The sequence below is a fragment of the Oncorhynchus mykiss genome, chromosome 25, assembly GCF_013265735.2.
Source record: "Oncorhynchus mykiss isolate Arlee chromosome 25, USDA_OmykA_1.1, whole genome shotgun sequence".
Taxonomy (NCBI): domain Eukaryota; kingdom Metazoa; phylum Chordata; class Actinopteri; order Salmoniformes; family Salmonidae; genus Oncorhynchus; species Oncorhynchus mykiss.
This window is the reverse complement of record NC_048589.1, coordinates 21,990,241-22,016,140: the sequence shown is the minus strand read 5'-3', so window position 1 is coordinate 22,016,140 and position 25,900 is coordinate 21,990,241. Positions and strand designations below refer to the sequence as shown.

The 25,900-nt window shown below is 41.0% G+C and overlaps 2 protein-coding genes across 7 annotated transcripts; both read right to left on the bottom strand.

Annotated features, from left to right (window-relative positions):
• Window positions 1–130: 130 nt before the first annotated feature.
• LOC110505607 (receptor expression-enhancing protein 1) lies at window positions 131–16,451 on the bottom strand. 4 transcript variants are annotated; one of them, XM_021584933.2, is made up of 8 exons: window positions 16,298–16,451; window positions 14,602–14,674; window positions 13,993–14,069; window positions 13,188–13,308; window positions 11,560–11,673; window positions 11,274–11,445; window positions 5,365–5,621; window positions 131–4,808 (listed from the first exon to the last, which is right to left on the bottom strand). In XM_021584933.2, exons 1-8 carry the CDS (start codon window positions 16,327–16,329, stop codon window positions 4,734–4,736), a joined length of 921 nt encoding a protein of 306 aa, XP_021440608.1. In that variant the 5' UTR covers window positions 16,330–16,451; the 3' UTR covers window positions 131–4,733. The 4 variants fall into 4 exon arrangements, with proteins under 4 accessions (XP_021440608.1, XP_021440609.1, XP_036818429.1 ...); XM_021584934.2 differs by having other exon boundaries at window positions 5,374–5,621; XM_036962534.1 differs by lacking the exon at window positions 16,298–16,451 and adding an exon at window positions 14,962–15,219.
• A 2,107-nt stretch (window positions 16,452–18,558) lies between these two features.
• chmp3 (charged multivesicular body protein 3) lies at window positions 18,559–25,330 on the bottom strand. Of its 3 annotated transcripts, NM_001165067.2 has the most exon segments (6): window positions 18,559–19,546; window positions 19,674–19,788; window positions 20,469–20,590; window positions 23,136–23,315; window positions 24,229–24,289; window positions 24,912–25,036. In NM_001165067.2, coding segments are annotated over 6 exon segments (663 nt in total). In that variant the 5' UTR covers window positions 24,957–25,036; the 3' UTR covers window positions 18,559–19,406.
• Between the last annotated feature and the right edge of the window lie 570 nt (window positions 25,331–25,900).

Sequence of the window (25,900 nt, the reverse complement as noted above, 5' to 3'; positions counted from 1 at the left end):
TAGAGGGATTTAGGTTGTGATGGTATAGCTGGAAATATTGTCTTGTCTTGTCGTTGAATCAATTGTCTAAATAAAATGCTTCTTAAAATGTATTACCTATTAAAATATAATACAAAAAATACATAAGCCACAGCAGCACATTGTCTCATTTATTGGCTGTTATCAGTTCACCAACAGAAATACTGATGATACAGAGCAGTGGAGGCTGCTGAGGGGACGCCGGCTCATAATAATGGCTGGAACAGATCGAATGGAATAGGTGTTTGTGTTTGACGTATTTGACACATTCCAACTATTCCGCTCCAGCCATTACCACGAGCCTGTCTTCCCCAATTAAGGTGCCACCAACCTACTGTGACACAGAGAAAGCAATTTTCATATACAGTCATTTTAGACCATCATTCCTGACTTTTACATCTTTCTTTTCTGATATTCACAATAAGGTTTGAGCATTGTGAGTGATTATGGCCTGCCAGAAGTTACTTTTTACGCCAAGGCCAACAGAGAGAAGAGAGGAATGTGGGCTTTTTAATCCATAGAGATAAGACATGCTCCTCAAACAATTTATTTGACTCCAAGTTGTAGAGACGTGTATTTGTCCACAAGAAGAACTTTCCTGACCTTGCCACATAGCGTTTCAAAATAATAAGGAAAAGAACATTCAGACACTTCAGAATCAATGTTATCAGCAAGGCATTCGATGAAGCAAATAACTATACACTAATCCAAACAATGCAAAGTAGTAAATCATTCTCATATTTACTAAATAACAAACATCATGCAATGATGACTTTCCTTTTCCAGCCAAAATGATTCACTTTTTATATTTTTATGTTAGTATTTGAAAAGGAGATACATTCCAACTGAAACTACACGAACGTCACAAAAAGGATTTAAAATTCTACCACAGGTCACATCTCTGTCCATAAATAACTTATATCCTAAAAAAAAAATGGCCCAATTAGAAGGAACCTCTTACTGATATTCCATGTGCAAACAAGTTTATACCAAAATGTTTCTACCAGAAAGTGTTTGAATTTGATGTGTAAACTGAACACGTACCTGAGGAGAAGCTTCCATTTCTAATTTAAGCTACTGTATTGAAAACAGTGAACAAAAATGTATGCTGCCCAAACACCAAGCGTAATATTTAGTGAAGCATTATGTAATAGCCAAGTAAATTCACATACCTACAGTGCAGAAATGTTCATTTTAGACATAGACGGTATGTCACTCACTACCTTTGGCAAAAACACTTCACCAATATTCATGTAATTTACAGAAGGTTAGGAACCAGGAATTGCTATGCCCACACAGAAATAGGCAACAGGCACATTGGCTGGGAAAAGACAGGTCAACAATTGTGGCTACATTGAGAAAAGTAGAGTTTTAAGTAAGAACCATGAGTTGACAATTGCTCAGTGAAAGCAGAGTATTGCACAGTGTTTTTAGACTCCGAGAAGGGCCACCTATATAGCCCTTGCCACTGGCTATCTTTTGTTATACAATAGCTATACACGTCAAAGTATGTTTTGTGTGCTAAACCTGAAAATACAAACATTTATGGCGATGCCATAAGACATGAGTAATACAAACATTTACAAAACAATTGAATGACACCTCAACGCCAGATAATTCATAACGAGCTTGAAAAGTCGAATGTCAATATTTCTGCTCCTTAGAGCAATTTATTTATTTGAATAGTAACTGATCCCATGTAATAATAATTTTGGTAATGATCTATAACATGGTGATCAGTGTTTCATGGTACTAGAACAGTTGTTGCACTAACTCTAAACATAGTGCATAGGGCCCATAGTCAATGACATTAGTAAGTGTTATGGCCACATGGAATTGCTCATGATTTGTCAGAGTACCGATATGACTGTTTCTGTCGTACCAGACCTAATGTTTTGTTTTTATGGTTTAAGGCTTTATAAGCTAACGTAACGAGTGAAACTTAGAGCAATTTACTCATACTTTGACACGTAGTTCCATTGCCAGTAGATTAATAATAATAATCAGCAATCCTACAATTGCTATTCTCTCTCATAAATAAATACCACACATTGAGGAGATATACTAACCTGACTGGACAATTATTTTAAATATTCTGTGTCCTGTTAAATTGTCAGTACAGATTGTATTTTCCAGCTCAAAAGATCTCCCTCTACAAACCAAAATCTTTCATTACAGAGTATTTCACCCTGCTACTCTCCTGGTGACTGATTCCATCTCATACAGTGACCAAGTAGCCACAAAAGGATTCAGTGACTATACATTCTGTTTTATGACACATCACCTGACAAATGACCTGAGACACATACATGCATTTGTCTCTAAACATAATATAAAAAAAGCGATCACACACAGTACATACATACGAAAAGTATTCAATGACCGACAAATCAATCCAGAATGTCTGTACACTATGGAATCCACTCGTGTGTGTGTGTGCTACCTCGATGGCACACACCCTCTGTCTCCTTTACACTACAGTATATGCCAGAGGTCCTACAGTCGCTAGTGAAAGTCTACACACCACTTGCACAGTCATCACATTTTGCTGCCTTAAAATGTAATCTAAAAGGGATTAAATGTGATTGTTTTCCTATCTACACAACATATTCCACATTTTCCAAGTGAAGGAACAATTATAGAAACGTTTCTAAATGACTAAGAAGTACAGAATGAGGATGTACTTTGTGTAAGCAACTTTGGCAGCAATTAGAGCTCAAAATATTTTTTTTACAAGATTTGACAAACTATGCACAACTCTTAGGGCAACATATATCCATTGTTTTTGTAAAAATTGCTCAAGCTCAGTAAATTAGTTTGGGAATCATTGATGGATAGCAATATTGTCTCTGAATATTTAAGCCGATTTAAGTCAGGATGGCGATTGGACTATTCATGACGCTCAACACCTCTTGGAAAGCCATTCTTGTGTGTCTTTGTTATTAAAATGTGTGTAATTGTCCCATGGAAAAATACAACTCTAGTCAAGAGTTAAGTTTTCAGAAGACTGAGGCAGGTTTTCCTCTAACTTTTTACCTGGGCTTTGCTCCTTTCATATTTCTTTTGATCCTGACAAACTCCAGTCCCTGCCGATAGTCACAAGATAACCTTTTGGGTCTCTGTATTTTTAGATGGGGAAGGAATGGTGTGGTCCTTTATTGAAAAGCACTCATGTCAAACATCATCCCCGGTCTCCTTAGTCTGTGCCACCCTACCATTGAGCAAATAATACCACTCAAACAACACTATTATGAAAAGTTACATCTGGATACACTCTTAGAAAAAATGGTTCTACCTGGAACCAAAAAGGGTTATCCTATGGGGACAGCCGAATAACCATTTTCTAACCCTTTTTTCTAAGTATATGGTCTCAGTTTAGGATCCACTTTGGATATAGACAAGCTATCTCATCCATGCCTTTTATTTCCAACCCACTCTTCACGACCTACTTCATAAACACAGCCTTCCAGCTATGGTTTCAGAAAGGATTGAAGAGTGTAACAGACCTTTTCCATTACCGTGTATTTATCCCCTTTGACCATCTAGTTAGAGAGCACAGTATACCCCAGACACATTTCTTCAGGTACCTGCAGATTCGCAACTTTACAAAAAAGCTTCTCCCATCCCTCCCACCCACCAGCTGGCTTGATTACGTTTGAACCTGGATCCCTAAGTAAAGGGACACATTTCTATGCTGTATGACATTATTCATAATATTGCATGCCCCACTCTTGACCATGTAAAGCATTCATGGGAGGAAGAGTTTGGAAGCGAGATCTCCGATATCACCTGCATGCTGCAATCCTGGGTTACTACAGTTTCAAGTATTTAATCGCCTACAATTTTGCAGATTACCAGATTGCATCCAGATATAGACCCAACCTGCTCTAGATGTCATCAGCCACCCACCACTCTGTATCACATGTACTGGTCATGCCCGACACTAGTTCCATTTTGGTCCTCTATCTTTGAGACTTTCTCATATATATGCAATAAGGAAATTGCCCCAGATCCCTCTGTCGCTATTTTCGGGGTAGCCCCCGAAGGGTTTATTTTCTGTAACACCCAAGCAGAGGCCATAGCCTTCTCGTTCCTTCTGGCCCGCCCGCTTATTATTTTTAAGTGGAAGTCAGATACACCGCCATCGCATGCTCACTGGGTAGGGGATGTTATGGCCCATCCTAAACTGGGTAGGGGATGTTATGGCCCATCCTAAACTGGGTAGGGGATGTTATGGCCCATCCTAAACTGGGTAGGGAATGTTATGGCCCATCCTAAACTGGGTAGGGGAAGTTATGGCCCATGCTAAACGTGGTAGGGGAAGTTATGGCCCATGCTAAACGTGGTAGGGGATGTTATGTACTTACTTATATAGTATTTTTTATTGTCCAACAGCTAGGATAGTACCAATGTAACTTGTTGCTGTATTTATGTTTTGTTACTGTAGATTCTCATTTGAAAAACATTTGCAATAATAATAACTTTCTTTCACTTTGAAAATGTTTAGTAAGTTTTGTAGAGCCCCAGAATTTTTTGATAAAATGTTAAGGCAGCAAAATATGAATACTGTGCAAGGGGTGTATAGACTTTCACAAGTCACTTTGGTTTCCTTATTCTAAAACAAGGCTGCTTTATACATTTAGCTTTAGGCCACATTTCCTTATTTACCCTCTTCCCCTCGCAGCTAAAGCAGTCTTGGGAGCATTCACAGAACATCACATGGCCTCTCTGTTTGAAGACAGCTGGGCACTCCTGAATCTTGTGAGAGGCCTTAAGACTCTAGGAGGAGGCTAGAAAGAGAGAGAGAGACATAAGAGGAATGGGGCACTGACTGACCATAACTGTTCTGAAAGCAGTAAATGCCACATTATTCCTGGTTTGTGGTCTGACAATGTTTGTCTAGCCTGTCCAATGTGGACACAAAAACACACTAAGTATATCTCTACATTCAGTTCGGGGACAAGATAAACACTTATTACATTATGAAAATATGATTTGACATTAAAAGAAAGCAATGTTGTTTTCAAATGCCTTTTCCAGCTTGTTTTCTAGTTTGGGAAATCAATAAATGCAATCAAATCAATACTTCCATAACCATTGCAATTCACAGCAAAGTCATATCAGCAGTGAAACATTACTGAAAAAGAACACCAATTTACACACATTTGTCAATCCACTAAAACTAAAAATACACATTAGAAATGATGTTTGCAATGATACCATTCCACGCAACAAGGACCCAGTTAGAAGTAGCCAAGTAAGAATTAGTGACCCAGTGTGTTAGTCACCACAGACCAGTCGCAGTTAGAACCACACACCAGTAGGCCAGTCAGTTTAAAAGAGTACCTCTGGTACCTTCCTCTTAATCAACCTGAGCTGTGGGGAGCTTGTGGATGTTTTCCCCCCTATCCTCATGTCCTCAGTCTGCTCTGTTGCTGGGGGAGCAGGGGATGGAGGTGGAGAGGGTAGAGAGGACTGGATGGTCAGAGGGGGTGTGGGTTCAGTCATGGGTTCGGGGGGCGTAATAGGATGGGACAGTGGTTCCTTGGTGTCACACTGATCGAAGCTCAACACCTCATATTCAGTCATGTCAAAGTCCTGCCCTGCACCATGAGAAGGGACCATGGTAAAACAAATTACAGACACACATCAGAATGTATGCTGAAGGCAGCAGTGGACTGTACTATAATTATTGAAGTGATGTAACTCATTTCATTACAGTGGGGTTGTTATGAGTTCAGTTTACTAAGGGGCAGAGTAGGGTTGTTGTTCTCTACACAGACCACGGGAGCAGACATCATCTGACCATGTGTGCAGGCAGGGGGATACCCCCTCTCACAGGACAAACAAGCATACCTACGCCATTAGGATGAGGACTCCTCTTCAGGGCCCTTAATTTAGTCTCTGCAGAATTATGTTCAGTACACTGGATTTCTATCCTATCATTCAATTTGCCATGCAAGCAGAAAGCAAAAATAGCCTTTCATTATCCTGCTCTTTCAGCATAAAGGATGCTTGAGGACTCAGGTAATATCATGTTCTGAAATCAAATAATCACATTGTTATTATTGTAAAATAAGTGTGTGGTAAGTTGACAAAATAAATCAAAATGTGTTAATCGTCCACACAGTACAGCCACTTACAGTTATCCACAATATTATTGATTCAAATAAATGTATGTTAACAGAGTCACGGTGCAAAAGCACTCCTTTTCACCTTTGTGACACTCAATAACCTCTTGGAAAATAGACTGATTAATCCAAAGAAAGTGAATCTCAAAGAAACTTTGGACTGTACAACACATACTGTATAATGAGACATGAAACACTGAATGAGTCTGGCCACCAGAGAGCAGGCTGTGGTCATTCAGTGATAAAAGCTCAAAGTTAAGCATTCCTAGATGGGTCAAGAGCCTGCCTGGCAGCCCTGTGGAAACTGACCTGAAGTCAGAGAGCGTCACAAACAGGAAGGGAGATGTGGGGTTAGGGAGACTCAGGAAAGGCAGTTTACAGAACTATTATCTGCAGGCTTAAACAGGAAGGAGGCCATATGATAGTTTAAGTTTTAATGTGACGTGCACAAGTACAGTGAAATGCCTTTCTAGCAAGCTCTAAACCCAACAATGCAGTAAGCAATAACAATGTAATACTAAAAAATAACATAAGGTAGAACAAAAAGACAAATAAAAATAAGAAAAACATGAGAAAGTAAGCATATTATATACAGGGTTAGTCAGTTCCATATTTACAATATGCAGGAATACTGGAGTGATAGACGTAGATGTGTATAGGGTTAAGGTGACTAGGCATCAGGATATATGATAAATAGAGTAGAAGCAGCGTATATGACAATTGTATGTGAGTGGGTGTGTGTATAGAGTCAGTATAAATGTTCATATTATGTGTGTGTGAACAAATTCTGAAATGTGTGTGTGTTGGAGTGTCAGTGTGGAGTGTGTGAGTGTAGCCATTTGTTAGCTATTTAGTCTTATAGCTTGGGGATAGAAGCTGTTCAGGAGCCTGTTGGTGTCAGACTTAATGCACTGGTACCGGTTTGCTGTGTGGAAGCAGAGAGAACAGTCTATGGCTTGGGTGGTTGGAGTCTAACAATTTCCCGTTCTTCCTTTCACACAGCCTGATACAGAGGTCCTGGATGGCAGGGAGCTCGGCCCCAGTGATATACTAGGCTGTCCACACCAGCCTCTGTAGAGCCATGCGATCGAGGACAGTGCTATTGCCATACCAAGCAGTGATCCAGCCATTCAAAAATGCTCTCTTTTTTAAGATTAGAGGGCCCATGCCAAACCTTTTCAACCTCCTGAGGGTGAAGAGGTGCTGTGTATATGTGGACCATTTTACAGTGCCTTCGGAAAGTATTCAGACCCCTTGACTTTTTCCACATTATTCTAAAATTGATTAAATTGTTTTTTTTCCCTCATAAATCTACACACAATACCACATAATGACAAAGCAAAAATAGGTTTTTAGAAATGTTTGCTAATTTATTAAAAAAAAAAAACTGATGTCACATTTACATAAATATTCAGACCCTTTACTCAGTACTTTGTTGAAGCACCATTGGCAGCGATTACAGGATCAAGTCTTCTTGGGTATGACGCTACAAGCATTCTTCTCTGCAGATCCTCTCAAGCTCTGTCAGGTTAGATGGGGAGTGTTGCTGCACAACTATTTTCAGGTCTCTCCAGAAATGTTTAATCAGGTTCAAGTACTGGCTCTGGCTGGGCCACTCAAGGACACTTAGAGACTTGTCCTGAAGCCCCTCCTGCATTATCTTGGCTGTGTGCTTAGGGCCGTTGTCCTGTTGAAAGGTGAACCTTCGCCCCAGTCTGAGGTCCTGAGCAGGTTTGCATCAAGGATCTCTCTGTACTTTGCTCTGTTCGTCATTCCCTCGATCCTGACTAGTCTCCCAATCCCTCCCACTGAAAAACATCCTCACAGCACAATGCTTCCACCAACATGCCTCACCGTAGGGATGGTGCCAGGTTTCCTCCAGATGTGACGCTTGGCATTCAGACCAAAGAGTTCAATCTTGATTTCATCAGACCAGAGAATCTTGTTTCTCAAGGTCTGAGAGTCTTTAGGTGCCTTTTGGCAAACTCCAAGCGGGCTGTCATGTGCCTTTTACTGAGGAGTGGCTTCCTTCCGTCTGGCCACTGTACCATAAAGGCCTGATTGGTGGAGTGCTGCAGAGATGGTTGTCCTTCTGAAAGGTTCTCCCATCTCCACAGAGGAACTCTAGAGCTCTGTCAGAGTGACCCTCAGGTTCTTGGTCACCTCCCTGACCAAGGACCTTCTCCCCCGATTGCTCAGTTTGGCCGGGCGACCATCTCTAGGAACAGTCTTGGTGGTTCCAAACATCTTCCATTTAAGAATGATTGAGGCCACTGTGTTCTTGAGGACCTTCAATGCTGCAGACATTTTTGGTACCCTTCCTCAGATCTGTGCCTCGACACAATCCTGTCTCGCAGCTCTACGGACAATTCCTTTGACCTCATGGCTTGGTTTTTGCTCTGACATGCACTGTCAACTGTGGGACCTTATATAGACAGGTGTGTGCCTTTCCAAACCATGTCCAATCCATTGAATTTTCCACAGGTGGACTCCAATCAAGTTTTAGAAACATCAAGGATGATCAATGGAAACAGCATACACCGGCGCTCAATTTCAAGTCTCATAGGTATTTCAATAAGGTATTTCGTTTTTTTACTTTTAATACATTTGCAGAAAACATTTTTCGTGTATATATTGCTGAGGATTAAAAAACAAAACGTAGGAAAAGTCAAGGGATCTGAATACTTTCCGAAGGCACTAAGTCCTTAGGCACTAAGTCCTTAGTGATTTGGACACAGAGGAATTTGAAGCTCTCCTGCTCCACTACAGCCCGTCAATGTTTACCTTTATTTAACTAGGCAAGTCAGTTAAGAACAAATTCTTATTTTCAATGACGGCCTAGGAGCAGTGGGTTAACTACCTGTTCAAGGGCAGAACGACAGATTGTACCTTGTCAGCTCGGGGGTTTGAACTTGCAACCTTCCGGTTACTAGTCCAACGCTCTAACCACTAGGCTACCCTGCTCACCCCTCCGTTTCCTGTAGTCCATGATCAGTTCCTTGGTCTTACTGATATTGAGGGAGAGATTGTTGTTCTGGCACCATACTGCCAGGTCACTGAACTCCATGTAGGCTGTCTCATCGCCGCCAGTGATCACTGTTGTGTTTGCATCATCTATGGATTTGTTTGGGCGGTATGTAAATTGCAGGGTGTCTGGTATGACGGATTTATATGTGCCCTAACCAGCCTCTCAAAGTACTTCATGATTACAGATGTGAGTGTTACAGGGTGGTAGTCATTGTTGCATTAAGCCTTAGAGTTTTTGGGAACAGGAATGATGGTGGCCATCATGGACTGCAGCCCCTGCCACATGCAGCAGGCAGCCTATGTAATATGATTCCACCTTATTCCTATATTGACCTTTTGCTAATTTGATGACTCTGCGGAGGTCATAGCGGGACTGCTTGTACTTGTTCCGGTCCTCGGCCATAATCTCCGGGTTGTCTGCAATAGCCCTATGTGTGGTAGCCCTGTCATTTAGTTTAGCACCAACTTCAGTGTTAATCCAGGCCTTTTGATATGGGAAGCAGCGAACCTTAACTGTAGGGACGACATCGCAGATGCATTCCTAATGAAGCCGGTGACGGAGGTGGTTAGCTTGTCAATGTTATTGGTGGAGTCGCAAAACATATTCCAATCAGTGCTAGCAAAGCAGTCCTGTAGCATAATCTCTGATTTTATGACCATTTCTCAATGGAGCAAGTCACAGGTACTTCCAGTTTCAGCTTGTAAACAGGAAGCAGGAGTACAGAGTCATGATCTGATTTGCCAAATAGCGGACGAGGGAGGGCTTTGTATGCTTGCTTGTGGGTAGAATAACTGGTCTAGGACTTTATCGGCTCTTGTGGCAATGAAGACATGTTGATGGAAGTTGGGCATCTTGTGTCTTCATGACGCAGAGTTAACATCACCGGCAACCGGAAAAGCATCCTCCGGATGTACATTTTCCTGCTTGTTTATAGCCTTGTACAGTTCATTAAGTGGCAGCTTGTTATTAGTCTTGTCTTGTGGTGGAAAGTATATAACTGTCACGATAACAGCTGAAAAGTCCCTCGGAAGGTAAAAGGGTTGGAATTTAACCATCAGGTATTCCGAGACGCGTGAACAATTGGTCGACACTTCCACCGCGCTCGAGTCAGCACACCAGTTGTTGATGAAGAGGCAAACCCCTCCCCTTCTCACAATTTCCCTTACTCCACTGTCCTGTCCGCACGTGAATGGGGAATCAATTGAGTTGGACAGCCTTGGGGGGTATCTTGTCCGAGATCCATGTTTCAGAAAAGCAGAGAATATTGCAGTTTCGAGACTACAGTTGGTTGGTTGAAGCTGGTAGACCAAAACTGATATTAAAAGGCTCAAGTTCGAGTCATTAAAAAATATCTCCCCATCCTCTGCATTCCATTTCCACGTAACATGACGGAGACTCGCACATGAGCCTTTTACTTTCGGTTTTGGTCCACTAGCTTCAAACAGCTGTAAAAAATATATTTGTTGTTATTGAAAATATATTCCACAGCGATTTAGATTGTACAATGATTCCCTACAATGTTCAGTGCTTGTTCTCTCTCATAAACTGAAATTAAGCGAACAGTGTAGAATTTTTGCAACCAGGAAATGGCAGTGATTTCCACTTGATAACACAGCCACAAAGTCTGAACAGCTTTCCCATTTTGACAACAGATGCCGCTCCGGTGGGAGAAATCAATAGGTGAATATCACAGGCCAATCACAACCCTGGTGAGTAAGTAATACTAAGAAACACTATCATGTCACTATTACTGCAGATATATTATGGACAATTTCTGAAATTACAATGCAAAAATTCTACAAAAATCACCTTTAAACTGTGCTCACTGTTTTCACCAGTGCTGTGGTCAACCATTATTTGCCAAATATACCATATTTGCTCTATTAGCCATTATAGTGCACAAAAATTGCCAATCCAATGTGCCGTTTTCAGTGTTAACATAGTGCTACTTAGCTATTACTTGGTAGTTATCTAAGAGGTCATACAAATGTCTTATAGAAAAAGTTATGACACTCCCTTCCCTGCCCTTGTTGTGGCCAATCGATCTGTCTGTATCTTGGTTAGTTATGTAAGTGTATGTGGCAGTATAATCTCACCCTTGGTGTAGCCGATCTCTGACTTGCTGCGCATCATCGTCCTGGCCCTTTGTTGTCCAGCTGCAGACTGGGTGTGGACAGATCCAGGGTCCATCTCAGTTGGGTCGGACTGGTAGGCAGACAAGTCCTGCATGCTGAAACTTCGCAGTCTATCTGACAGTACTCCTTGGCTCTGGTGTGGGAGACAAAATACATGAACACTAGGAATTATCTATATGAATAGAGAAAAACATCACTTCACCGCACCAAGAACAAATCAGAAGAGAGATCAACGAGTCAGCATTACCTTTGTCGCAGCCAGTACTGCAGCTGTGGCTGCCACATTCAAACCTTTCCTCCCAAAAGTCACCAGAGTGTCGTAGCTTTTGTCCTTTGCTTGGCAGAGATAGTCATCAATGTCCTGGACAGACAGAAATACACACACATATTACAGTAACTGTCTTTTTCTTGGTAGGTCATGTGAAAAACACATTCGTTAGGTTTGATGTACTGCATGTACAGTACCAGTCAAAGTTTGGACACACCTACTCATTCAAGGATTTTTCTTTATTTTTTTACTATTTTCTCATTTGTAGAATAATAGTGAAGACATCAAAACTATGAAATAACACATATGGAAACATGTGGTAACCAAAAGTGTTAAATAAATCTAAATATATTTTATATTTGAGATTCTTCAAAGTAGCCACCCTTTGCCTTCATGACAGCTATGCACACTTGGCATTCTGTCAACCAGCTTCATAAGGTCACCTAGAATTAATTTCAATTAACAGGTGTGCCTTGTTAAAAGTTAATTTGTGGAATTTCTTTCCTTCTTAATGCGTTTGAGCCAATCAGTTGTGTTGTGACAAGGTAGGGGTGGAATACAGAAGATAGCCCTATTTGGTAAAAGGCCAAGTCCATATTATGGCAAGAACACCTCAAATAAACAAAGAGAAACGACAGTCCATCATTACTTTAAGACATGAAGGTCAGTCAATCTGGAAAATTAAGAACTTTGAACGTTTCTTCAAGTGCAGTTGAAAAAACCATCAAGCGCTATGATGAAACTGGCTCTCATGAGGACCGCCATAGGAAAGGAAAAACTAGAGTTACCTCTGCTGCAGAGGATAAGTTCATTAGAGTTAACTGCACCTCAGATTGCATCCCAAATAAATGCTTCACAGAGTTCAAGTAACAGACGTATCTCAACACCAACTGTTCAGATACTGCGTGAATCAGGCCTTCATGGTCGAATAGCTGCAAAGAAACCACTACTAAAGCACACCAATAAGAAGAAGAGACTTTCTTGAGCCAAGAAACATGAGCAATCGACGTTAGACCGGTGGAAATCTGTCCTTTGGTCTGATGAGTCCAAATTTGAGATTTTTGGTTCCAACCGCCGTGTCTTTGTGAGACACAAAGTAGGTGAACGGTTGATCTCTGCATGTGTGGTTCCCACCGGGCAGCATGGAGGAGGAGGTGTGATGGTGCTTTGCTGGTGACACTGTCAGTGATTTATTTAGAATTCAAGGCACACTTAACCAGCATGGCTACCACAGCATTCTGCAGCGATATGCCATCCCATCTGGTTTGGGCTTAGTGGGACTATAATTTGTTTTTCAACAGGACAATGGCCAAACACACCTCCAGGCTGTGTAAGCGCTATTTGACCAAGAAGGAGAGTGATGGAGTTTAACACTTTTTTGGTTACTACATGATTCCATATGTTATTTCATAGATTGTATGTCTTCACACTTATACTACAATGTCGAAAATAAAGAAAAACCCTGGAATGAGTAGGTGTGTCCAAACTTTTGACTGGTACTTTAATAAAATGTTTTAGCCGAGCATATAAACCATTTTTAACATCGAAGGCAGCTTATAGAACATTTCAAGTGGACAATGAAAACTGGACTAATTTACAGACCTCACCTTTTCTTTTGAAGAAAGTGTTGGGTGAACAAACTTCCTGTATAGAACGCTGGACCCCTTTGTGTAGGGAGACAGTAACCATACCACAAAGGCAATCTTCAGCTCATAATAGAAAGGAACCCTACAGTAAAGGGAAGAATAATACAGCGATCATTTAGAGCATTCATAAAATCTACACTCTCAATTACAATAGCATCATCAGTCTTATCTGTCACACCCTGATGTGTTTCACCTGTCTTTGTCCTTGTCTCCACCCCTCACCAGAGTTCTCCCATCTTCCCCCATTATCCCCTGTGTATTTATACCTGCGTTTTCTGTTTGTATGTTGCCAGTTCGTCAAGTCCCACCAGCATGTTCCCGTGTTTTCTATGCTCTAGTTTTTGTTTTTCCTAGTCTTCCCAGTTCTGACCTTTCTGCCTGCCCTGATCCTGCCTCCCATCCTGTACGACTCTGATTTGGATGATGGCTCTTTGCCTGCCTTGACTTACCTTCTGCCTGCCCTGATCCTGCCTCCCATCCTGTACCTGCACGACTCTGATTTGGATGATGGCTCTTTGCCTGCCTTGACTTACCTTTTGCCTGCCCCTTGTACTATAGAGACTCTGAGACTCATACTATCCACCTCCTGTGTCTGTATCTGGGTCTTAGCCTGAGCCATGATACTATCCTGCTGTAGGCCGATGCTATGTGACGGTGTACTATTTCAGAACAATATTTAGGACTTCATAACATAACTATATATTAAAACAAGTGAAATAATACTATACATAAACAAAACATATGTTATAATACATAATTTACTTACCAACAGATAAATATATCTGTGATGGTTTCCATGGTGGTGAATAGGGCAAATATTATCCAGTACATCATCCATTTTACCTTTAAAAGTAGAATAACTCTGTTAGTCTCTCACATAATAGTTAAGAAATATTAATCTAAATTCTAATAAATCCTAATTTAAAACTGCAATATTTCATTTTGGGGGGACCCCGAAAAAATGTACAGAAATGTGAGTTGTAGATCTGTCACTCATTGAAAGCAAGTTTTTATCCCGTTTTTACATTTGTTTTTTTTTTATCTTTTACTTTCGGTTTTGCACACCTGCTTCAAACACCTGAAGACACATTTTTTTTTGTTATGGAAAATATATTTCACTGCGATTTAGATAATACAATGATTCTCTACACTATACTTGCTTGTTTTGTCACAAACTGAAATTAGGCGAACTATTAGAATTTTAGCAACCAGGAAATGGTGGAGCGATTTCTGCATAGTACATCTTTAAGTAATTCAGTCCAATAGTTGAATGGTTCTGTGAAACTGGCCCATAATGTGTAATCTATACAGACTGACTCAATATGGCACGTTACTGTTTAATTTTCACTTTTTTCAGACTGCTGCCCATACTCACATATTCCTTCACATCCTTTGACTTGACAGCTTTGTATGAGTAGTATGCAGGATATAATGTGCCAAATATAAGCCTGGAAAACATCAAACATGTCATAAGCCTCTGCAATAAATGTTGTCCAGCACAGCCACACACATTTATGGGGAGAAAAGCAAATAAAGCTCAGTAAAGTGGAAACAGTCCAAAGTACAGCAACTGACAGCAGTTCACAACTGAATTGTTCATCACCAAAAAACAAACATCTGTTTTTTAACTGAGACCCCAGTTCTGGGTATTGGGTTTATTAATAATTTTTCTTTAAAACTGTTTTAGATTGTATGTAGTGTAATTCATGTTTGTATAAAAAAAACAATAATTAACCAACTGGGAGTAACTATTTGCGCTTTTCCTTTGCGCCATGACCCATTGACATCAATGAGGCCTCCGCGAAACTCCGAATTTCCCGGGCTCAAGTAATTCCAATTCCACCCATATTGTTGAATGTTACTGATATGGAGATACTAATATTTTCAACAACAATCAAATAACTAAACTGACATCAGAGCTCATCTAAAATCTGAAAGATTAAACAGAGACACGAGGACTCTTGGCCTACCCATGTGCGACTGTATAACTCTCAAACAGGACCCCTTGAAGCAACAGTTCAGCAACAGCTGGGGGTGTGACCTGCTAAAATTACCGACCTGTGACCTACATATGCATACACCGGGTTATCCTGTAGAAAACAATTCCAAATACATAAGGTCAATCAAAACAAAAATGTATTCCGTGTTTCTGCTCAAGACCTCAGAACAGCAAATAAAATATGTGGTTGGATAGGCAATAGAGCTTTGAATGCCAAGACAGCCAGAAGAAACGTGCGGCTCCTCGCGTCTTTAAACAGCAATGTAATATGATATTATAATCTAAATTTAATTTACGTGCTATTTTGATATTTGTTTTAGGCCTACTCCAAGCCCATATGTTGTGGACACGTTTAATAATTTCTCCATATTACAACAATAGGAATGGAAAGTGGAGCCTAGAATTTTGCTTCCATAGTCATCCGAATATTTAAGCATATTCGACTATAATTATCAGAATATGTTGCAGTAAAGTCTATGATTATATGCAACACTTGCATTGTAACCTGAAAAGGTTGACCCATCCCTTTGTTTTCCAAATAAAGAATATCAAGTATCATAAAATAGCTCCGCTCACCCCACCGCACTGTGGTTTGGGCATTTTATTCAGTCAACTTTGCGTTTAAGCCTACTGTATGACATAACAATGGCTAAATATATATTTTTTTATTATTTACATATCTCTGAATGAGCAGACATATATCAATAAAAATATACATATTTCATTTGGCCAATCCTCATTCTTTGTCTGGACTGGAAATAAAACGCATGTGAACACGTAATAGAGCACATATCATCGACCCATTGAATGTGATATATGACAATGAACCCATTCTTTCAGTAAGGAATAACATTTCAGTCATAAACAGAACACAATATTCTGTCTGTCTCGTCTCAAACCCCCGAGACACCGTCTCTGCTAAGAAATAAGAGGTGTCCTAAATAGGCTATAAAGCGGCCACTGCTGACATGCACCTTGTGTCACTGAAAAAAAAGAAGATTTATCGTAATAAGGCATTATCTCGAGGTGGGCTATTTTAGAAATTAGAGAGAATGTGATAAAAATAACTTACACCACAAGTCTAGAGATTATCCAAGAGACCATTGTGCTGAGGCGGCGACAGAACGTGCTGTCAACAGGGAGGAGTTTCCTTTTTGAGCGTTGGCAGTTGCCATTTGACAGCAGCGTCAGCGAGCGCCAACCAAGGCGTCAAACGATGTGCCGCACCCAGACATGAACGTGATTCAGAGTGAACAGCTGTGACTACTGAAATGATCATGTCATTGGCCTACCTACCTAATATTGTTTATATGTATACTGAACAAAAATATCAACGCAACATGTTAAGTGTTGGTTTCACGAGCTGAAATAAAACATCCCAGAACTGTTCCATATGCACACAAAAAGCTTATTTCTCTAAAATGTTGTGCCACCAATTATTTTACATCCCTGTTAGTGAGCATTTCTCCTTTGCCAAGATAATCCATCCACCTGACAGGTGTGACATATCAAGAAGCTGATTAAACGGCATGATCATTACACAGGTGCACCTTGTGCTGGGAAAATAAAAGGCCACTAAAATGCACACACAACACAATGCCACAGATGTCTCAAGTGTTGAAGGAGCCTGCAATTGGCATGCTCACTGCAGGAATGTCCACCAGAGCTCTTGCCAGAGAATTTAATGTTCATTTCTTGAACATAAGCCGCCTCCAACATCATTTCAGAGAATTTGGCAGTATGTCCAAACAGCCTCACAACCACAGACCATGTGTAACTACGCACATCAGTCTTTTTCACCTGCGGGATCATTTTAGACCAGTCACCTGGACAGCTGCTTAAACTGTTGGTTTGCACAACCGAAAAACTGTCAAAAACCGACCCAGGGAAGCTCACCTGTGTGCTCATTGTCCTCACCAGGGTCTCGACTTGACTGCAGTTTGGCGTCGTAACCGACTTCAGTGGGAAAATACTCACCTTCAGTGGCCACTGACACGCTGGAGAAGTGTGCTCTTCATGGGTGAATCCCGGTTTCAACTGTACCGGAGAGATGGCAGACAGCGTGTATGGCATAGTGTGGGCGAGCGGTTTGCTGATGTCAACGTGAACCGAGTGCCCCATGGTGGTGTTGGAGTTATGGTATTGGCAGGCATAAGCTACGGACAACAAACACAATTTAATTCTGTCGATGGCAATTTAAGTGCACAGAGATACCGTGACGAGATCCTGAGGCCCATTGTCGTGCCATTCATCCGCTGCCATCACCTGTTTCAGCATGATAATGCAAGGATCTGTACACAATTCCTGGAAGCTGAAAATGTCCCAGTTCTTCAATGGCCTGCATACTCACCAGACATGCCACCCAATGAGCATGTTTGGATGCTCTGGATCATTGTGTATGGCAGCGTGTTCCCGCCAATATACAGCAACTTCACACAGCCATTGAAGAGGAGTGGGACAACATTCCACAGCCTGATCAACTCTATGCGAAGGAGATGTCGTGCTGCATGAGGCAAATCGTGGTACCTTTTTTTTAAGGTATCTGTGACCAACAGATCTGTATTCCTAGTCATGTTAAATCCATAGATTAGGGCCTAATGAATTTTTCAATTGACTGATTTTCTTATATGAACTGTAACTCAGTAAAATATTTGAAGTAGTTACATGTTGCATTTATATTTTTGTTCAGTGTATAATGAATGTTTTAAATGGTGATTAAGTATGAAGATTGTTAGGTTGTAATAATTAAATCACCAATATCACCTCGGTTAATAAGCCTATTGCAGAGAAACTCTGGAACTAAAATCAAACTGTTGAGCAGGCCAGGTAGTCTGGATTAAACATGTTGTAAGAGTATGACAGACACCTGTAACTGCTCAGTAACCCGGATTATAATTATCTGCCATTAGTTGATGCTTGTAATCTTGGGAGTTTTCCCTAAAACATAACAGCTACAGTCCTTTTTGACTGGTAACCTACATATCAACAGTCAGAGGACAGAGACAGGGTTTGGTTACATTACACTAAGGCTGCTGAGTGAGGGCTGTGGTTGGTAGAAAAATAATCCCTTTGTCCATATTAGAAACCAAGAGAAAATAATCTCACACCTGAATGTTTTCACAGATGTTGCTCTTCCCCATAAAATAAGCAATAAAAGTAGTGACCTACAAAACAGACACACATTACTCCTCTATTGTCCTTATCTTTCAGGTCACATTCAATTATGGAGAGGCCAGACAACAGTAAAATTGACTATGTTCATTTCCATAATTTCCTGCACACAGAAAAAAACAGAAGTAGGCACAGAAAAAAACATCCCATAACACACAGGGTCTGAAACAAAACTAACCAATCATTTTTATTTTTTACTGAATAAGCACAAGAAATTATTAGGACTTTGAGGCCAACAATATACAGTTAAGGAAGCAGGATCTCAATGTAAAAAATATGTTAGTCAATTTCCGTGCATTCTTTACCCCTACAAACAACTTTATATAAGACAACATAATATAGATACATATGTACTGTACAGAGACAAACTACTGACAGAAGTTTGCTTTTTAGTTCTAGTGTTTATAATGCTGAAAGTTAATGAAATATCGTATTAAATACTGTATTCAATTTGGATCTAGATCAGAGTAGTGATGGATTCAAGTTTCATGAACACTTGAATGTGATGAGTCACTCATTTAATTTCTCAATGTAGAGCAAGACGTTTCCATTACAGATTAGATATGTCACTGACCGGCTCAGAGTAAGTCTCTAGTTAATCCACCCAATTGGAGAATGAAGCCTCGACTTCCCCAAATACAAGACCAAAAGAATCAGACCACACTCTGCATTTAAGATACAGATGGGTCATTCTTATTTTTAGCTATCTTGAGATTCATACATCTTTATTAAATGTTGGGTGTACAGACACACCACACATTGAGTGATTTCTGGGTTTACCCAGATAACATGTAAGATCATAAAATCCCCTTTCCATTAAGAACAGATCTGATGTGTTATTTAGCCCTAAACATTGAAAAGTTCACAGCCCAAAGATAATCCAAAATAACTATGTGAAAGAAAGAGACAAAATGTGGTTGAGAAACCACTAGGTAAACCGTACACCAAAATGTACCTTGTACATCCTTAGGCAGGCAAAAAGACTTTAAGGGGACAGAAAGAGGTCAATCTTAGCTCCTTAAGGCTGCCAGTCTAGAATGCATCTCCTCAATGTCCTCCTCCGACTCATCCTCTGAGGCTGCAGCTGCGGCAGGAGGCTCCATTTCAGGCAGGGCGTCTGTGACTTTGCTGGGCGCTTTGCCAAGGGCACCTGATATGGAACAAACCACCAGGGGTCAGCATGTATAATAGTATTTTTTTTATCCTCGCCAGACAGGCGATAATATACAGCCCCAAACAACTGAGACAAGTTTGATTACCAGAGGGACTATCTTTACCTGCTGTGATCTCAAAGAGGATCTTATCAACTTCCGCCTCTGCTGCCTCCTCCATCTCATCGTCATCCTCCATGCTTTCAAAGGTATCCTCCAACATCTCCTCGATGATACCAGCCTGTGGGATACTCACAACATAAATAATCAATACTCAAACAGTATTTACTCATTTAAACATGGTTTTTCTTCAATATATATTCAAACATAAACTATGTTTGTAGCTTTGGGGCCTCCCGGGTGGTGCAGCGGTCTAAGGCACTGCAGCGCTTGAGGCTTCGCTACAGATCCGGGTTTGGGAGACCCATGAGGCGACGCACAATTGGCCCCGTGCCATCCGGGTTCGGGAGGTTTAGGCCGGCAGAGATGTCCTTTTCCTATCGTGCTCTAGCGACTCCTGTGGCAAGCCGGGCCCATGCACCCCGACACAGTCGGCAGTTGTACGGTGTTTCCTCCGACACATTGGTGCGGCTGGCTTCGGGGTTAAGCAAGCAGTGTGTCAAGAAGCAGTGCGGCTTGGCAGGGTCATGTTTCGGAGGACCCATGGCTCTCGATCTTCACCTCTCCCGAGTCTGTACAGAAGTTGCAGCGATGGGACAAGACTAACTACCAATTGGATACAACATTGGGGGTAAAAAGAATACTTAAAAATATATATTTGGCAGTGGTTACCTAAACTGGACGGCATCCCTGAGTCCCTGAGACAGCTACACACATAGAGAAACGGACATGAGCAGTGATAGATGTATGCTCCCAACAGACACAAAGTGGCCACAGTGAGTCAGCAGATATGCGACTGACCTTCATCATCTCCTTAGACAGCTCCCTCATGGTGCCCTGGATCTCTGGGATCTTTACTAAGCTCTGCATGGCTTTCATGACCTCTGTGCTCTTCTGAAGGGCCCCAGCTACACGCAATACAGCTGAAAAAAAAACAGCAGAGTCACACACAACCCCTTACAATTGGGATGTGTACTGTAGCATGACATGTAAAGTACATATTCATATTACGGACATAACTTGGCCTGACCACTTGGCTTGACCAGGAAAAACGTAGGATCCTACTAGCTTACAGTTACAAAGCGTTTCTATTAATTTACAGTGCTTTGCGAAAGTATTCGGCCCCCTTGAACTTTGCGACCTTTTGCCACATTTCAGGCTTCAAACATAAAGATATAAAACTGTATTATTTTGTGAAGAGGCCCATGATCACTCTGGATGAACTGCAGAGATCTACAGCTGAGGTGGGAGACTCTGTCCATAGGACAACAATCAGTCGTATATTGCACAAATCTGGCCTTTATGGAAGAGTGGCAAGAAGAAAGCCATTTCTTAAAGATATCCATAAAAAGTGTCGTTTAAAGTTTGCCACAAGCCACCTGGGAGACACACCAAACATGTGGAAGAAGGTGCTCTGGTCAGATGAAACCAAAATGGAACTTTTTGGCAACAATGCAAAACGTTATGTTTGGCGTAAAAGCAACACAGCTGAACACACCATCCCCACTGTCAAACATGGTGGTGGCAGCATCATGGTTTGGGCCTGCTTTTCTTCAGCAGGGACAGGGAAGATGGTTAAAATTGATGGGAAGATGGATGGAGCCAAATACAGGACCATTCTGGAAGAAAACCTGATGGAGTCTGCAAAAGACCTGAGACTGGGACGGAGATTTGTCTTCCAACAAGACAATGATCCAAAACATAAAGCAAAATCTACAATGGAATGGTTCAAAAATAAACATATCCAGGTGTTAGAATGGCCAAGTCAAAGTCCAGACCTGAATCCAATCGAGAATCTGTGGAAAGAACTGAAAACTGCTGTTCACAAATGCTCTCCATCCAACCTCACTGAGCTCGAGCTGTTTTGCAAGGAGGAATGGGAAAAAAATTCAGTCTCTCGATGTGCAAAACTGATAGAGACATACCCCAAGCGACTTACAGCTGTAATCGCAGCAAAAGGTGGCGCTACAAAGTATTAACTTAAGGGGGCTGAATAATTTTGCACGCCCAATTTTTCAGTTTTTGATTTGTTAAAAAAGTTTGAAATATCCAATAAATGTCGTTCCACTTCATGATTGTGTCCCACTTGTTGTTGATTCTTCACAAAGAAATACAGTTTTATATCTTTATGTTTGAAGCCTGAAATGTGGCAAAAGGTCGCAAAGTTCAAGGGGGCCGAATATTTTCGCAAGGCACTGTATCATCAACTGAACTTATCCTGGGTATTTTCAAGATACACATGGCCAAAAGCTCGGCAAACATCTCATTACAAAATCATGTGCATTAATATGGAGTTGGTCCCCCCTTTGCTGCTATAACCTCCTCCACTCTTCTGGGAAGGATTTACACTAGATGTTGGAACATTGCTACAGGGACTTGCTTCCATTCAGCCACAACAGCATTATTGAGGTCGGACACTGGATGTTGGGTGATTAGGCCTGGCTCGAAGTCGGCATTCCAATTCATCCCAATGGTGTTCGATGGAGTTGAGGTTAGGACTCTGTGCAGGCCAGTCAAGTTCTTCCACTCCGATCTTGACAAACCACTTCTGTATGGACCTCGCTTTGTGCACGGGGGCATTGTCATGCGGAAACAGGAAAGGGCCTTCCGCAAACTGTTGCCACAAAGTTGGAAGCACAGAATCGTCTAGAATATCATTGTATGCTATAGCATTAAGACTTCCCTTCACTGGAACTAAGGAACCTAGCTCAAACCATGAAAAACAGCCCCAGATCATTATTCCTCTTTCACCAAACCTTACAGTTGGCACTATGCACTGGGGCAGGTAGCATTCTCCTGGCATCTGCCAAACACAGATTCGTACGTCGGACTGCCTGATGGTGATGTGTGACTTATCACTCCAGAGCTCCAGAGTCCAATGGTGGCGAGCTTTACACTATTCCAGCCGACACTTGGCATTGCACATGGTAATCTTAGGCTAGTGTGCGGCTGCTTGGCCATTGAAACCAATTTCATGAAGCTCCCGACAAACAGTTATTGTGCCGACGTTGATTCCAGAGGCAGTTTGGAATTCGGTAGTGAGTGTTGCAACCAAAGACATTTTTACACCCTATGTGCTTCAGACGTGCCATTCTGTGAGCTTGTGTGGCCTACCACTTTGCGGCTGAACCTTTGTTGCTCCTAGATGTTTCCACTTCACAATAACAGCTCTTACAGTTGACCGGGGCAGCTCTAGCAGGGCAGAAATTTAATGAACTGACTTGTTGGAAAGGTAGAATCCTATGACGGTGCCACATCTAAAGTCACTGAGCTCTTCAGTACGGGCCATTCTACTATTAATGTTTTCCTATGGAGATTGCATGTCTGTGTCCTCAATTTTATACACCAGTCAGCAATGGGTGTGGCTGAAATAGCCTAATCCACTAATTTGAAGGGGTGTCCACATACAATATACACTATATATGCAAAAGTATCTGGTGGCACTACATCAGTTGCTTTAACACTCACAAAGCTGGTTCTTCATGCTGAGTAGTACAGAGTTCATTTGGGCTTTGGAAGCATAAAGTTTGCTGACTGCACGCTTCGACTGGATCATCTCTTTTGCAAGAACCACACACACGTCCCGGTGTCCCTTTTTAGCAGCATCTTTAATGGATCTCTTTACCTTCTCCTCCTCCCTCTGAATGTCTGAGATACAAGAGAGGAACAATGAGAAACTGCTAAATAATGTAATATAACAAACTGTAATGTATACATAAGTTTGACAGCAGCTTTCATTTGTGTAGGTTGTCTACCAAATGTGCATTGGTGATGAAATTTCACTTCCTTATGTTATAAAATACATATTACCAAGACAAATATTATTATTCATGTTCTGAATCGTTCAGTGGGGTCTTTGTCTCACATTTCATTAACAGTAGTATACCCAAAAACTGTTGACAGAGCGGTGCAGCTTTCTCGCAGAAATGTTTGAGGATTTTACATGTTGTGGTGGTTGTCTTCAAAGTCATTTCCACAGGTCGGAAAAAGAAAAAGCTGGATTAAATGTAAAAGGCTTTTAAACTTTTTTGAAATAAACAGTAGGTTCAGTGTTCCATTGATATTTCACAAAGATATGCTTTTTTTGATGAGAAATCTTTTAAAAAAATAACAGGAAAATATCGCATTGAGAAGTGTATACTAAAATCTGATAATACTACGTCTCAAAATCGATATCTATGCCCTGCGGATTTGAGAAGAAAGATGCCGAGTTCAACCTGAAAGTGAGCCTTCATTCTTGCACAGCATCCAACCTATAGCTGACACGAAGCTGTGTAATTTAACCGTTGATTTAGTCACCCTAATTTTGGCCATCCTACAAGGGTAAAAACTCCAATAACTTTTGAATGGATTTTGATAGACATGAGGTTTGGTCCATTGGTTTAACAGTAGTTTTTTTTTACCCATTAGTGAAAATATGAGATTTTGATTGGACACCCTACTTTGTGTTTATGTTGCTTTAGTGTATTGAAAACGATTTGCTCTCTGACATTCTTAGAGTAACAAAGAGAGTAACAAAGCAAAGTTGCACTGGACCTCACATAAAAGCTCTTCTTCTCACCTCGAATTTGTCTGTCAATCACTCTCATCTCCTTCCTGATTTTGAGTGACCATTCATTTACCTTAAATGATAGAAAAATTGAATTAAGCGTAAAAAGAGTAAAATATGACATTAACTGTGCTATTCACTGTAAAGGTTCGAGGAAATGTAGTGTAAACACAGCATATTTGAGACAGAACCAAGAAAACGTGCTTTAGATTGTTGGTTTGTTTACATCCGAAGACTGCTACCTGCTGCTTGTACTATAACGTTATCTGTGTGGCTAGCCATAGCATTTTCGGGAATAAAGTTTGTAAAGATACGCTACACATTCTTGCAATACAAGTAGCAAGCACAGACAAGCACTTAGCTTGCTAGCTAACAAGCAAACTGAAATGCTAACGTTAGCTAGCTCAGCAACAGTTGCCTAGCTAACGTTAGTTGGCTAACGTTAGGGAGCCAGCTCGTTTACGTTATCTGCCTTGGTCAACGTTATCTAGCTAGCTAACGTTGCATTAGCTACTTTAAAACACAACGCTATTCCATTGAAGTTGAGATACGACTGAGAATAGTTATTCAATAAACGCAACACCGTCGCCATGCCATAAATAACCAGAGCTGGCTAACTTCGAATGCATTGTTTGGCTCGCTGATAGCTGGCTAGCTCGCAAGCTCGTCGCCCCTTACCAGAATCCTTTACTTACCAGGTCTTTCGGTGGTTTATCGTGTGTTTTCCCGAACAGCCCCATGTTGATTACAACGTAAACGTTAACTAACTTAGCTAAACTGATAATAATACAGAAAACCACAGAAAAAGTGTCATACACCTTCAACCACTTCCTGATTCCAAGCTACGCCACTTCGCCTCACAGGCCACGTTCCAATACGTGCACGCAATCTTCTTTTCCTGTATTTTTTCCTTGAATCTAAATGACTGAAACTATGTAGTGCTAAATGCAAAATAATGCTAACATTTATCAAACGTATTCAATATTTCCAAATGATAAGGTCGTCAATATACTTCAACCAATAGACCCAAAGCATGACATCAGAGATAGGCCTAGCAAATGTAATGTGTTTTGGATCCAACACAATGCAGTGAGTGGTATGCTACCTGGTGGCCACTTAAATTGTAGAAACCGCAGGAACACATAGCCTAATAACTAGCCCGTGGGAATGTCTACATGGCTCATAAGCGTTCAGCACCATGGACAGCTAGCTAGCTACACGATGAAAGTGAACTAAAACAAAGGACTGATCACAGATTCAGCACCATGGCCGCTGAACAGCGTTGAATCCGAGTAGGTCATATGAGTGAAGATTCAGCTCACCTGTGTTGTATTGTGGTTAGGTCCCCTGAAACCTAGAATTGTAGGCTATAACTAAAGGAATACATTGAAGATATTTGGAAATACTGCACTCTGACTCTTTGGTATCAGCTTCATAATTTGAGCTTCACCTGTTCAATTCCAGTATTCCAGTTCAATTACAGCCTCTCAGTAATACTTTTGGCTTTGGTATATATCAACATTGAGGTATGCCTAGGCTTACATATCTGTATGATGGTGACATGACACTAGGCCTGTGATCCCTTTGTATGTGGAGTGTCAATGGAGGGTGTGCAACTCAATATTAGGAATGTGTTCATAATGTTTTGTACAGTTAGTGTATATCCATCCAGTGGTCTGCAAAA

Bases quoted from the DNA above. Each gene is read 5' to 3' on its own strand.
- LOC110505607 (XM_021584933.2), bottom strand. From the start codon at position 16,329: ATGGTCTCTTGGATAATCTCTAGACTTGTGGT. The intron at 11,446-11,559 runs GTAATGCTGACT...CTCCCACACCAG, and splicing joins CAGTACTGGCTGCGACAAAG to AGCCAAGGAGTACTGTCAGA. The intron at 4,809-5,364 runs GTACTCTTTTAA...CTCTCTTTCTAG, and splicing joins TTAAGAGGAAGGTACCAGAG to CCTCCTCCTAGAGTCTTAAG.
- chmp3 (XM_036962209.1), bottom strand. From the start codon at position 24,956: ATGGGGCTGTTCGGGAAAACACACGATAAACCACCGAAAGACCTG. The intron at 20,591-24,228 runs GTGAGAAGAAGA...TTTTTTTTTCAG, and splicing joins GATTGACAGACAAATTCGAG to CTGTATTGCGTGTAGCTGGG. The intron at 19,547-19,673 runs GTAAAGATAGTC...GTTCCATATCAG, and splicing joins CCTCTTTGAGATCACAGCAG to GTGCCCTTGGCAAAGCGCCC.